The sequence below is a fragment of the Marmota marmota genome, unplaced genomic scaffold (genome assembly GCF_001458135.2).
Source record: "Marmota marmota marmota unplaced genomic scaffold, marMar, whole genome shotgun sequence".
Taxonomy (NCBI): Eukaryota; Metazoa; Chordata; class Mammalia; order Rodentia; family Sciuridae; genus Marmota; species Marmota marmota.
In genome coordinates, this window is record NW_026000349.1 from 564567 (window position 1) to 577786 (window position 13220).

General features: G+C 36.6%; 1 protein-coding gene and 1 long non-coding RNA gene across 2 annotated transcripts in view; both read right to left on the reverse strand.

Moving 5' to 3' along the window:
• Window positions 1–6599: 6599 nt before the first annotated feature.
• On the reverse strand, window positions 6600–10663 carry LOC125614532. Its single transcript, XR_007345117.1, has 3 exons — window positions 10432–10663; window positions 8296–8386; window positions 6600–6877 (listed from the first exon to the last, which is right to left on the reverse strand). It is a non-coding gene; the product is annotated as an uncharacterized LOC125614532 (long non-coding RNA).
• A 1614-nt stretch (window positions 10664–12277) lies between these two features.
• LOC107160723 (broad substrate specificity ATP-binding cassette transporter ABCG2-like) overlaps window positions 12278–13220 on the reverse strand; it is a 73626-nt gene continuing 72683 nt past the window's right edge. The window contains 1 exon segment of the mRNA XM_048797471.1: window positions 12278–12449. Coding sequence (XP_048653428.1) covers window positions 12278–12449 — 172 coding nt within the window.

The following is a 13220-nucleotide window of genomic DNA, read 5'->3' on the forward strand; positions in this document are numbered from 1 at the left end:
AGGCACAGGGTCCCTGGTCTAATGTCTAGGTCCTTGATTGAGTTTTGTGTGGGGTGAGAGAAAGTGGTTAAATTTCATTCTGCCACAATTGAATGTCCACTTTTCCTGTATGTTTTGTTGAAGAAGCTATGTTTCTCCAATGTATGTTTATGCTGCCTTTGGCTAGTATGAGATACCTGTATCTCTGTGTCTTTTATTCTGTTCCATTAGTCTTCATGTCTGTTTTGGTGCAAATACCATGCCATTTTTGTAACTATGGCTCTTTAAGTTCTGATATTGTGATGCCTCCTGCTTCACTTTTTTCACTGAGGATTGCTTCGGTTATTCTAGGTATCTTATTTTTCCAAATGAATTTCATAACCACTTTTTCTATTTCTATGAAGAGTGTGATTGGAATTTTAATAGGAATTGCATTAAGTTTATGTAGCACTTTTGGTAGTATGGTCATTTTGACAATATTAATTCTCTCTATCCAAGAACATGGGAGATCTTTGCATCTTCTAAGGGCTTCTTTACTTTCTTTAGTGTTTCATAATTTTCATTGTAGAGATATTTCACTTCTTTCTTTTGTTAGATTGATTCTCAAAGATTTTTTGTTTGTTTTTTAAGGCTGTTGTGAGGGATAGTTTTCCTAATTTCTCTTTTAGTTGATTCATTATTGGTGTATAGACACATGATTGATTGATAGGTGTTAACTTTATATCCTGCTACTTTGCTGAATTTGTTTATGGTGGTGTCTTTTGGGCCTTCTAAATATAGATTTCTTTCTTTGGCAAATGGGAATAATTTGAGAGCTTTTATTACTATTCATATCCCTTTAATTTCTTTCTTCTGTATAATTGCTTTGGCTAGAGTTTCTAGGACTATGTTGAATAGAAGTGGTGAAAGAGGGCCTTCCTGTCTTTTTCCAGTTTTTAGAGGATATACTTTCAATTTTTCTCTATTTAGAATGATGTTGACTTTGGGTTTAACATATATAGCTTTTACGATGTTGAGGAATCTTTCTACTATCCCTAGTTTTTATAGTGTTTTGAATGTGAATGAATTCTATATTTTGTCAAATGCCTTTTCTTAATCTATTAAGATAATCATGAGATTATTTTCCTTAACTCTATTGATGTGGTGAATTATTGATTTCCACATGCCGAAACAACCTTACATTCCTGGGATGAACCCAACTAGATCAAGGTGCACTACCTTTTAAATATGTTTTTGTATGCAATTTCCCATTATTTTATTAAGACTCTTGCATCTGTGTTCATCAGGGATATTGTTCTCACGTTTTCCTTCCTTGATGCATCTTTGTCTGGTTTTGAATCAGCGTGATACTGGCTTCATAGAATATGTTTGGAAGGGTTCCCTCCTTTTCTATGGAATGATTTGAGGAACATAGATGTTTGTTCTTCTTTGAAAGTCTGGTAGAACTTGGCTGAGAATCCGTCTGGTCCTGGGCTTTTCTTCCTTGGTAGGCTTTTGATGGCATCTTCAATTTCATTGCTTGAAATTGATCTGTATAAATTTTCTATGTCCTCCTGATTCAATTTGGACTCATTCATTTCTATGTCCTCCTGATTCAGTTTAGATCATACAATCTAGAAATTTGACAGTCTTCAAATTTTTTTATTTTATGGGACCATAAATTTTCAAAATTGTTTCTGATTATCATCTGTATTTCAGTAGTGTTATATCTTGTTGATGTAAAATTCCCTTAAGCAGTATGAAATGACTTTCTGGGTCCTTTCTCATTAACTTTGGCTTAGAGTCCATTTTATGTGATATGAGGCTAGAATCTCCTGCTTATTTGTGAGATCCAGATAAATGATATGTTTTTCCCATCCTTTTAGCTTCAGTTTGTAGATGTCTTTGCCTATAAGGTGAGTCTCTGGAAGACAGCATATTGTTTTGTCTTGTTTTTAATCCAATCTGTCAGTCTATGTCTTTTGATTGATGAGTTTAGGCCATTTATATTCAATGTTAATATTGAGAAATTATTTTTATTTATAGTCATTTTGTTTTCTTTCTGGTTTTTACTTTAAAGAATTTAAAGACTTTCTTCCACTGGAGTTTAAAAGATTCTCAGCTTCCCTACTCAGCAGTGTTAGATGGGATGGGCTGCAGTATGGTATCTGCTCCATTCTCAGATTGGGATTGCTGGAGTGTGAGAGGATATCCTGTAGGTAGAGCTTTTAGAGGTGGGGTTTAGGCTTTGGTAGGCTTCAGGTTCTTCATTGAATAGTGATTAGTCTGAAGATTTTAAATCAGCATTCTGGCAGGGCCCAGCAGTTATCAGTCCATACTGGAAGACTACACCCCAGAGATCTCCCCTAGGTTCTACTCATGTGGTGGAAGAGCCAATTTTTAGCCCCCTCCATCACCTTGGACCCTATGTTTCCTTGTCTATCAGGCTCAGTCTTCAATTCTTCCACCCTTGTGAATTCCTGGGTATGCACATCTCTCTCAGCAAGTAATGCAAGTGGCAGGATTGAAGGGGAAGGGAGAAGCTGGGTGGATTTCCACAATCAGTATACCTGTGTGTAAACCTCTCTCCATTTTTTACTTTCTCCTGGTCACTTACATACACTCTATGTCATGCAGTATGGGTTTGCCAGGAACAAGTTTCCTCAGCTGCCAGCCCCTGCACAATGGCTGCAAAATCGTTCCTTCCTCTGGCCTCCACAAGCAGCAGGAGAGATACATCTTCTTCCACACAGAAGGAAATTATGTAGCATGCCTTTCAATTTAGTTGGGCAATACCTTGATCTCTGATCTCTCCATATCCAAACATACCTCAGGCCTTCTAAAAATAAAATATTTCCCTTATCCCTCCAAGTTGCTCTTGGAGGGACATCTTTGGCTATTGCCTCCAATGTCAGTCACTACAACCCCAGCAATGGCACTGGGGATTTATATCTTATTATATCCAAACTTCTGAGTCCCTAACCTATTTTGAATGTCCAATATTAAATCTCAGTAAAGCCCTCCCCCCCCCTCTTTTTTTTCTCTCACCTTGCTGAGAACCTGCCTATCTGCTTTCTTGATTTCACACCATGGAGCAGCCAGGAAAATGACCTCATGTATTCTGCCATCTTGAGAAACCTCTACATAAGGTTTTGGAGTTTTTCATACTACATATATGTATGTGTGTGTGTGTGTGTGTGTGTGTGTGTGTGTGTATTTTATGAAAAAACATAGATATTTTATGAAAATAAATATATACATATATTTATTTTATGAAATGTTGATTATGGTATTGACTATAGAAAATATTTAATACTATTGGAGAAAAGCTAAACCCAAGACTTAGTTAAAACAATTAACTTTTAATGCACAGAGCACTATGAAGAAAAGGCATCTCATTGAAATGATAGTATTAGCCAGTGAATCTGTACTTTACCCACAGGATGGAAAAATTGACTATAAGGCTGCTTTCACTATGAATCTGTCAAACAGAATAACCATTGGGAATTCGGGTCACCCAAGAAAATGGAAGGATCCTGCTAAGAGCTGTCTTGAAAGAATGAGCTCAGTGGTAGACCATCACTGGATTCAATCTCCAGTATAAACAAAAATAAAACAAAATAAAATATAAGTAAAAAGACAAATATAATACAAAAGTGGGATAAACATACTAGTATATATTCTTATTAAATTCATATTTTTAAAAGTTGGTATTAAATTTTGATCATTTGTCTTGTTCTGGTTGGTCTAGTGTAAGTTATAGATGTATGTAATATGGAAGCACTTACACAGTGAGGTAGGAATGGCCAGAACTGTACAAAACACAGGAAAAATTTATTCACCTGATATTCACATAATAACCAGGAAAACTGTATAAGTTTTGAGATGATGCCTTAGTCAAATTATAAGAAGAAAAAAAATTTCCTTAAAGTTCAAATATAAAAATACAAACCTTTGTCCAGACACATGTTGTCACAACATTGGAGGCAGTTCTGAAGGGCTAAAATGATACACAAGATCACCAATAACTGGGGATCTCTGTTCACTGGCCCCCAAATTGCTTGATTCCTGTAAGTATTTTGCTTTTAGGAAGGGTAGCTGGATGGACTGTGACCTCCTGAACTGTAGCCCAGAACAGTGAAACAATGATGGTAGAAAAGTGATGAAATCTGGCCAGAGTGTGCAGTTGAATTAACAGCAATGCTTTGATGTAAATTCTTAGCCTCATCACTATACCTTGTTTTATATGAACCATATAAAATATTAACATTAAGTGAATCTGGGTAAAGGGCACATGAGAACTTCCTACACTATCTTTTCAACTTTTCTATAAATCTTAGATTACTTGAAAATTAAAAGTTTATCAAAAAATGTGGGAAGGAGACTTAACTATGTACCGATGCACACAAGAACAAACCTGAGCTGTAGTGATGTTCTGATAACAGCAACAGAGATGAATACACAAGTGTCATTTCAAAAACAACCCATAGAGAAAAGAGGAAGTAGTGATTGGGAAAGGGGCACGTGGGCCTCCTGAGTGCTGGCCATGTTTTACCTTCTTGACCTGAACTGGAGGTTGCACACATATCTTCATTTTTGGTAATTCACTGAACTGTACTTTTTATTACATACCCTTCAATCAAACAAAGGATTAAAAATATTTCAGTATTACTGGCAAATACTTTCCCATTTCTGGTAAAGGTGAGGATGAACACAGAGTATAGAAATAAACGAGGTGTACAAGTGGGGGGGATCCTGTGTGGGCCCAGATACAACAGTCATTAGACTATAAGTCTAAAGTTTTTAAAACTGGAAGGACCTTGGAAATGACCAAATTTAGCTCTGGCAAATTCTTCATGGAGGCAGGTTTGCAGGTGCTGCTGTGTTGGGACAGGCAGGGCGAGACATCGGTGTCTTAACAGAGCTCTCAGGATATTCTGAAGCAACCACATATATGCCACTGAGACAGCTGGGAAGTGAAGTGATTTCAGAGCCAGAATATCCCAGAAATGCACAAGAACCATATCCTTGGCCTGGCTTTCGGTATAACTAAATCTCAAAGCCCACAGTAAAGACTACTGAGATTTGAGACCCCCACTAGAAGTATCAGTAAGTTCCACCAACCTTAATAAGATTATCATAGACATGTTTTGTTATCATCATGAATTTTTTTACCCTAGAAATATCACTGTTTTTTTCAATCTAATTTAGATTTCATTCTTCCAATATAGCATTATATTTTAACATATTTGTTATTTATTAAGTAATGGCAGGTCATAGTTCATAAACTATTAAAATAGAAGGGCTACTAACCTATGTATTGAAGTTGAAAAATGAGAAAACTAATCAGTCAGAGATATTATAACTAGTCAAGAGTTTCTAGAATTCAATTCTCTTTTTTCAGACTGATAAATTCAACTGAATTTCTCCCCATAAATATTGTCTAATAAGAGGAACTTATATATACTAGTTTTGGGCTTGGATTCTTTCATTTATAGTTCCGTTAGTTGTGATTTTTCTGAAAATTTTTTCTATTGAAAACACTTCAACAGTATGTTGGCAATCATGCACAACAAAAAAATCTTCATTGGATACTTAAAATAAATTAAGGTGCTTCTTATTAATGTAAGAGTAACTCATAGTATATTAAAGGTGAGTTTAATAACTTCTTTTAAGAAATAACAGTTTTAGGTAGGCAATTGTGAGGAAAATTATCATCATAAAAGCCAAAGCCACATGATTCTTCCATAAACTCCAAGGTGAGAGATCGATGCCCTGGTTTGTCAAGAATTCTTCACCAGTACATCTGAAATTCAACACAAAAATATATGACTATATTCCTAACATCTTTCAAACTGTACTCAATATAGTTGCTATTCCTTTGTTAAAGAAGTCTATAGGTCATCTAAATATTCAGTATTTGTCATTTTATAAGTAATAGCTAACAGTCATTGAGTACTTCAAATTTTGCTAGATATACTAAGCAACCTGTGCCTGACAGCTTAGTTAATTCCTAAAACAATCTAAAGGAATATAAATATTATGTATATTTCAAAAAGGAGATGATGCAGGCTTAAGTTACTTGGCCAAGTTTACAGATTCACACTATGAACCAATTTCCTAGGCTTCTCAGATTCATCTGTTTTCAAATCTATAATGCTGCTCTCTTCAAAGGAAATACTGATCAAGTAAATTCATTTTCTCCTGGTGGGAAAACCTCAGTTTTGATGATGAAAACTCTGTCCCTTGTTAATATGATCCAAGCTCCTTAAATTCTGCTTACATCACAAGATAGTCATCCAAAAAATAGGCTAAGAATTCTAAAACCAGAACCAGGGGGGAAAAGGGCTTGTGAACAGAATTCTGTTCTGTCAGCTCTCACACCAATACTATAATGAGCATTGCAGATACTCAGAAGACACCAGCAGGTCTAGGATCAGGCTCAAACCTTAAGTAGCAGCTGGAGGAGAGCAGGATGGAGTGCCTCTGTCACAGGTGAGAAAAGCACCTGGGCAGGGCCTACCAGTAGCCAATAATCCAGAGGTTCACAGACTATAAACCCTTAGTAAACCATCAAAATAGTCTATTACAAATTCAAATGTTCTGAAAAAGAACTCATTTTTTCACATTCGATAATATTTTACTGTTAAGAGAACCAGAGTTACACAACATGTTCACATACATTAATGCACAACAACTCACTTTACAAGTTAGAAAATTTAGGCTTAGAAAGTCTTATTGACCTTGAAAGGATCCTTACCAGCTCTAAGGCCAGGGACCTTTCCATATCATACTATGATAGTAAGCAAACCCAATGTGACACTGAATGCAAACTTACATCACATAATTGGAACAGCTACTGCTTTCTGTTGAGTTCTGGACAGTAGTTTCATCCCAAAAATTCATTGTGTTGCAAAGCCTAAAACACAAGGGGGAGAAGGGCAAGATAAATAGTTTCAAGGGATTATCACAAGGGGGCAAGGTAAATAGTGTCAAGGGATTATCACAATTATGTACTCAAGTTTAATGTTTATGATTATTTCTAAAAAAAAAATATTCTCTTTCTTGCCATGTCTTTGCCACAGCAAAGTACCTAATTTTCCCTGGAAATAAAGTAGACTAGGGTTGAGATGCTGGTTCCCATTGGATAAGAAAGGAGAACTCTGGTTAGATTAGATTGTGGTTACTTCCTTCTCTCCCAATTTTATGCCTCAAACACTATAATTAAAACGATATAACAGTGAAATGGTTCTGTGATTGGGTTTGGAGTCTCTGATGGCTTCATAACTGTGGCATGCTTGGTGGCTAGGAAGTTTCTGTGCAAAGACACAGAATGCCTGGCTTCTAGGAAAATTTCTGTGCAAAGACATGGGATGCCTAGCTGCTGTAGCAATGCTCTGCATAAGGAGGATCTGTGCTAGAGTCTTATGAGCCTCAACCTTGACCTCAGGCTCACAGCTCCTGGGAATAAAAAAACTCTCGTTAGACAACCACAATGTTTCACCAAGCTCCACTGCACCTGAACCTGTTCACACAACAGTAAATTTAAACAATGGACTCTTTTGAGAGCTACACAAATGTCTTAACATTACATATTGCAACTATAGCATGTAAGTGAGGAATAAGCTGCATAATGTTACTTACTCTGTAAGCTGCCTAATGACACAACGAGCAATAATGTACTACTGATGCCAATGATCTAATGTAACTTATTGATATAAATAAAGCTGACAGCTTGGCTATTCTGCTATTCTGCCTCTGCATCTTGTCTCTGTGTCTCTTTTTATTTTCCTTACATAATAGAGCTCAAAGAATATTGCTGATTTATAATAGCAATCTTCTCTTATTTATTTTCTTCCAATCCATTTTAATTATGATAGTCGAAAATGTAATCATTCTATATTGACACAGGTTATTTTGGAGTTGAATAGCTCATGAAAGACAATATGGTTTTGAGTATTATATGATTTTCGTTCTGTTCTAGTTTTCCTTTTGATATAAACTATAAATTCTAGTCTCTCATCCTCTCATTTACTTCCTTATTTAACTAAAACACAACATGTTTATCATCAACTTTTATCTTCACATTTTACTATGAGATTTATCCATGACTCTCCTCTTCCTCAAACAATGGGGTGACTGGGGAAAACCCCATGTGACTCCAGGAACTTGTGCTAACTGAGGCTAACAGGAAAGTTTCATTCATTGCTCTTGAAAGGAGACTCCAAAATCACAGACATTCACAGCTCATGGCTGGGGAAATGAGCTGGTCAGGCTTTATTTTGCTTTTCTCATAGCTTGGAAACACATGTACTGTAACAGATGAAGACAACTTACCAAATAAGCCATAGTGAGGGATACTGAAGTACTCAAGCCATGATAGCCAAGGTGGAAGAGGAGTGAAAGTCAGCAATATACCCAATAAACCCTATAAAAAGCAAAGACCATGAATCAGAACCCAACTGTTGATTTTATGAAGAATTCTAGATAATACCCTTTTCAACTTTCGACTCTACAACTTTTCAAACATTTCTACTAGGATCAGCTCTCTTCATATTCCTTCCAGTTACTCTAAAAAAAAATCTTCATCATTTGAATGTGTATACACCTCTGTGTATCTAAGGTTGTTTATTATTTTAAAGGAAGGACAATTACCTATAATCTGTATAATATATAGTATTTGGACGATCTAAAATTATTAAAACTATGTCCTCAACATTCTCTGTAACTGCACACAATGGAAGTTTAAGAAGTAGTCATTCCTTGGTACCTGAGGGGGATTGGTTCCAGAACCTCAGTTCACAGATACCAAAATCATCAGGTATTCAAATACCTTATCTTTTAAATGGTGTAGTATTTGCATGTAAATCATGTACTTCCTTTTTTACTTTAATATTACTTCCTATATATTTCAAATCCTTTCCATATTCCTTAATGATACTATAACATAAATGCTATATAAGTAGTTGACAATACATATTTTATGGCCTAATGACTAAAAAATGACATTAAGAATAATTTGAGGTTCAGAATGCAGGCTTCAGATTATCCAAAGCCTAGAACTGATAAACACAATAATATCATGAAGTACAGCAGAAAATATGGTCAATACTTCCATTTAAAGCTATCCGAAATCAATATTACAATAGAGACACTAGGAACGACTTCTCAAAACATAAGGAACAGCTATGAGGTTCACACAACACTTGTCCTAAATGGTACCAAGTACCACCTACTTGGTACCACTAGGATAGCAAAATAATGACAATGTTGTATGTCTGCCCACAATTAGATTTGACCTAACCAAGTGCTTCATATAACACATACCATCTCTGAGTAACATGTGGTTTCATGACTATGGTTTTAAGGTTCTACCAAGAACCTTTACAATAATATTCAGTCAAAGCATCCAATAAATCAAACAATTCATCGGTATTTATTAAAGGATATTTTATTTATTAGATGAAATATAAACAAGACATCACTTTCTGAATGAGATACATTGTAGTTGACAAATTCAGAAATGAAAGATTTACACTTTGACAAGAACTTATGCTGATTATGTATCACTGAAAGACATCTATTGTAGCAGAGATGACAAGTGCATTAATTGGTTAAGCACTCCTGTTTAGTCCATGTCATGGAACAAAAATGTGAGAACTATTTTGGGGATATAGCTCAGTGGGTAGGGTGTTTGCCTCATGTGCACAAAGCCCTGGGTTCAATACCCAGCACCACACACACACACACACACACACAAAACAAACAAACAAACAAACAAACAAACAAACAAAAAAATAACAGGGGAACTTGTTCTGTTTATCTGTTAATTCATCTATGTGATTACAAACTTTAGGGCCATGTGAGATTAGAATTAAGTAACCATTATAAAGAAAAGATAAGCAGAAATACTTGATATAGAGATTCTTAGGAACACAAAAAGGGAATCACCTAATACTGTGGACTTTGGAATTTTCCAGTATTCTTAAAACACTCCTTTTCAAAATACAGGACCCAGGTAAGACACCCCTCCTCATGCCACACACTATTACACTTCTCAAGGAGCTTCACATTCACCTTGGAGTTTCAATGCATCCAATGAAACTGTCTCCGCTGGTTAAACAGCTGGGAGTTCTTTAACTCCAGCATGAAAAGCAGTTAGAGAGTCTACTGTTCTCATTACTCTGGTTTCTAAAGTTCAAGGTCTTATTCAATACTATCAAGAAGTGTCTTTTAAAAGCTCATCACTAAAGACATATTCATACTAACTACATTAGAACACTAGCAAAATAAGTTTGGATAAAGTTGAGAAGGAAAGCTGGTAAATTCTCTAGAATATACCTCATCTAGGCCTCCTGGAAGCATCCAAATCCCATGTATAGAATACTCAAAGTAGGTTTTAAATGACAGATAAAGGTACAAGGAAGAAAGAAGGGGAAATTTCCTTCTGAGAGAAGTACAGTTCATACTCACCAGCATTAACAGATAATAGGTACTTAAAACTGCTGCTATGAACAAACGTTGATATGAACCTATAGCCAGTAGCAGGGAAGCAGTTGAATAGTACACCATCAAAACAGTAAGCATCATGATTGAGAAAGCTTCTGCCTCCAGTTTCAATCCTTAGAAAGAAAAGAAGGGTTTAGCACTGCTGCCTAGGTCAATATGTATTCAGGATCATTTACCATGCAAATAATGCTAATATTCAGAGCAATTAATACCTGAAGGAAGAAAGTTACCCACATCCAACTACCATGGGCCAGCAATTTCAATTTTCACCTATATATAATTGCATGAAGTTACCACACAGATTTCTTTTGTACATTTACTTCCAAAGCACTTTTCCATATAGCACCTCTGTTTTCCTATGTGGAATTAGGACGAACTTCAGAACTACTTAGATGGAGAGGCACAGGCAACACAACTGGTCAAATTATACTGCCTTCTCCTGTACTCAGACATCACCACATTGCTCATTGTTTGCTGTCACTGCATTACTGAAGAAACAGGGATCAGGTTTTACAAATTCAGTGGTTTTAATGCGTGGGGGAAGGAAAGGAATCTCCATACCTAAGTCTCCCAGACAAACCATCACATGGCTCTGTGATAGAGAATGGAATAAGATAAGTATACTTTAAAAAGTGTAACAAGCAAACATTCATTATATAGTTTAAAGATTTGGATCAGCTATAAGAACACTGATCAGGAGTTTGGGGCCTAGATACCATGACCAATTCCTTATAACACACCTCTTATTTGTAAACTGGAAGTTTTGGGATCTTATACTATAGTGTGTTATCATAAATAGATATTTCCAGTGTATGTGAGAAAGAGAGAAACATATAGAAATTCAGAAGCAATGAGTCTGGGGTAAAGTCTGAGAACAATGCAACAATGATTATTAAATCAATAAACCCCAAAGTAACCACCTTTCTCTCATTATTAAGGGTAGAGGGAAAGAAGACATGTGTACACAGATTCTTTACTTTTCTATATATCTCTGTAGACCTTATCAATAATACATACCAATCTAAATTTTATCTGTATATAGTTACATGTTGAGAGACAAAGAGAAACAATATAGATAGATAGACAATAACTATCACAGCTCCTCAGCATAGTGTTGAGTTTTTTTTATAAATTATTTCTATGTTTCTTCATGATACATGGCATCTTGGTAAAATGAAGTTTTGTAAATATTGAAAGTTCTGTTGAGTAGAGCATGGGGCATGTGTGTGCAATCCCAGTTATTCAGCGGACTGAAGCAAGATGATCTAAATTTTAACACCAATCTGAGAAGCTTAGAAAGACCCTGATCAAGACAAAAAAAATTAAAACAGCTGGGGATGTATCTCAGAGATAGAGCGTTTGTCTATCATCCATGAAGCCATTGTATTGATACTCAGCACTGCACCAAAATAAAAAAAAAGAAGCTTCACTTGGGAAAGACTTGACAATTATACTCAACTGAATGGCTATTGTTGAGCATGCACAATCGATACACACTTCTCTAGTGGTGGCCAGTTTTGTACTTCCAATTGTAGGAACCATAAACATGCTGGCAAAATAAATTGGTTTTAACACGTAAGCAAAACTAAAGACACATTCTCTTTGTATTGTTACTTACCTGTCAAGAAGTATGCTACACAATTACATATAATTGGCAGCAAACTCCTGGGTAGTAAATCAGATACCAGTTTTCCAAAGAAGTAAGATGACACTTCATACCATCCACTAATAAGCTCTTGTCTACAAAACAAAAATACACACCACACATCCCAGATTAGTCCAAGGCACAGCCCAGCTAAGATCCTGCTGTCTAGGTTCCTGCTGCCACCAGGTCTGCCACCAGCTGCCCATGGGCTCTAGGCTGACCCCCCGGCCCCCATCCCTTCTCCATTGCAGGTATAGCCTCCCTGGAGGTGGGACACAGAGTCTGCATCTCCTCACTCTTCTCAGATACCCTGCTTCTCCTCTCAGGCTGACTCCCTCTTAGTAGTACAAAAAGGGTTAATCTTAGCAATAATGGAAGATTTTCTTCACTCCAGTTCTGACCCTGTAAAAGATGACACTGTTATTCTCCAAGGCCTCAAAGCAACTTATGATCCCTAAACTTTTTATACTTCTGCTTCTCTCATGTTAGAAAAAGAAAAGGACTTCTCCCTTCAACAATCACCAATCAATACACCCATCAGCTACCAAATCCTCATCTTTCTTTTTCCTGATGTCTTTCTCCTGTAATTCCAAACTCTTCTACCAGTATCTTCATTCCTTCCCTTTCTGATAATTCCAGTCCTTGGCATATAAATATGGTAAAATATCTTCCACTTTTGAAAGCAGAAGAAACAACCCAGGCTGCTTTTTAGTGGAAGACTGCCCTCTGGATCTTTCCATTCCTTCATCCACTAAGGGGGAGAGAAGCTTGTGGGGGAGAGAGAGGCTTGTGGAAAGCCGGTGGTGGCAGTTGAGGCTCTGAGAGTTTTTCCTGAGAGGCTGTTTTGTTTGGCGTGTGTGGTTCTAAAAATAAAGTTAGTTTCTTTTGACAAGTGGCTCCTGATTGTGCCCAGCCAGACTGCGGCATTTGGTGGCTCGCACGGGGAGCGACTGAGGGTAAGTGAAACTGCTCGCCCCTGAGGGCAGGGCGAGAGGATAGGTAGCCATTTTAAGATTCCTCTTTTATTTTGCTTCACTTTTGTTTTAAGTTGCCTGTCCCTGGAGATGAGTGAGACGGAAGAAAAACCACTCACATCTGAGGAAAAACT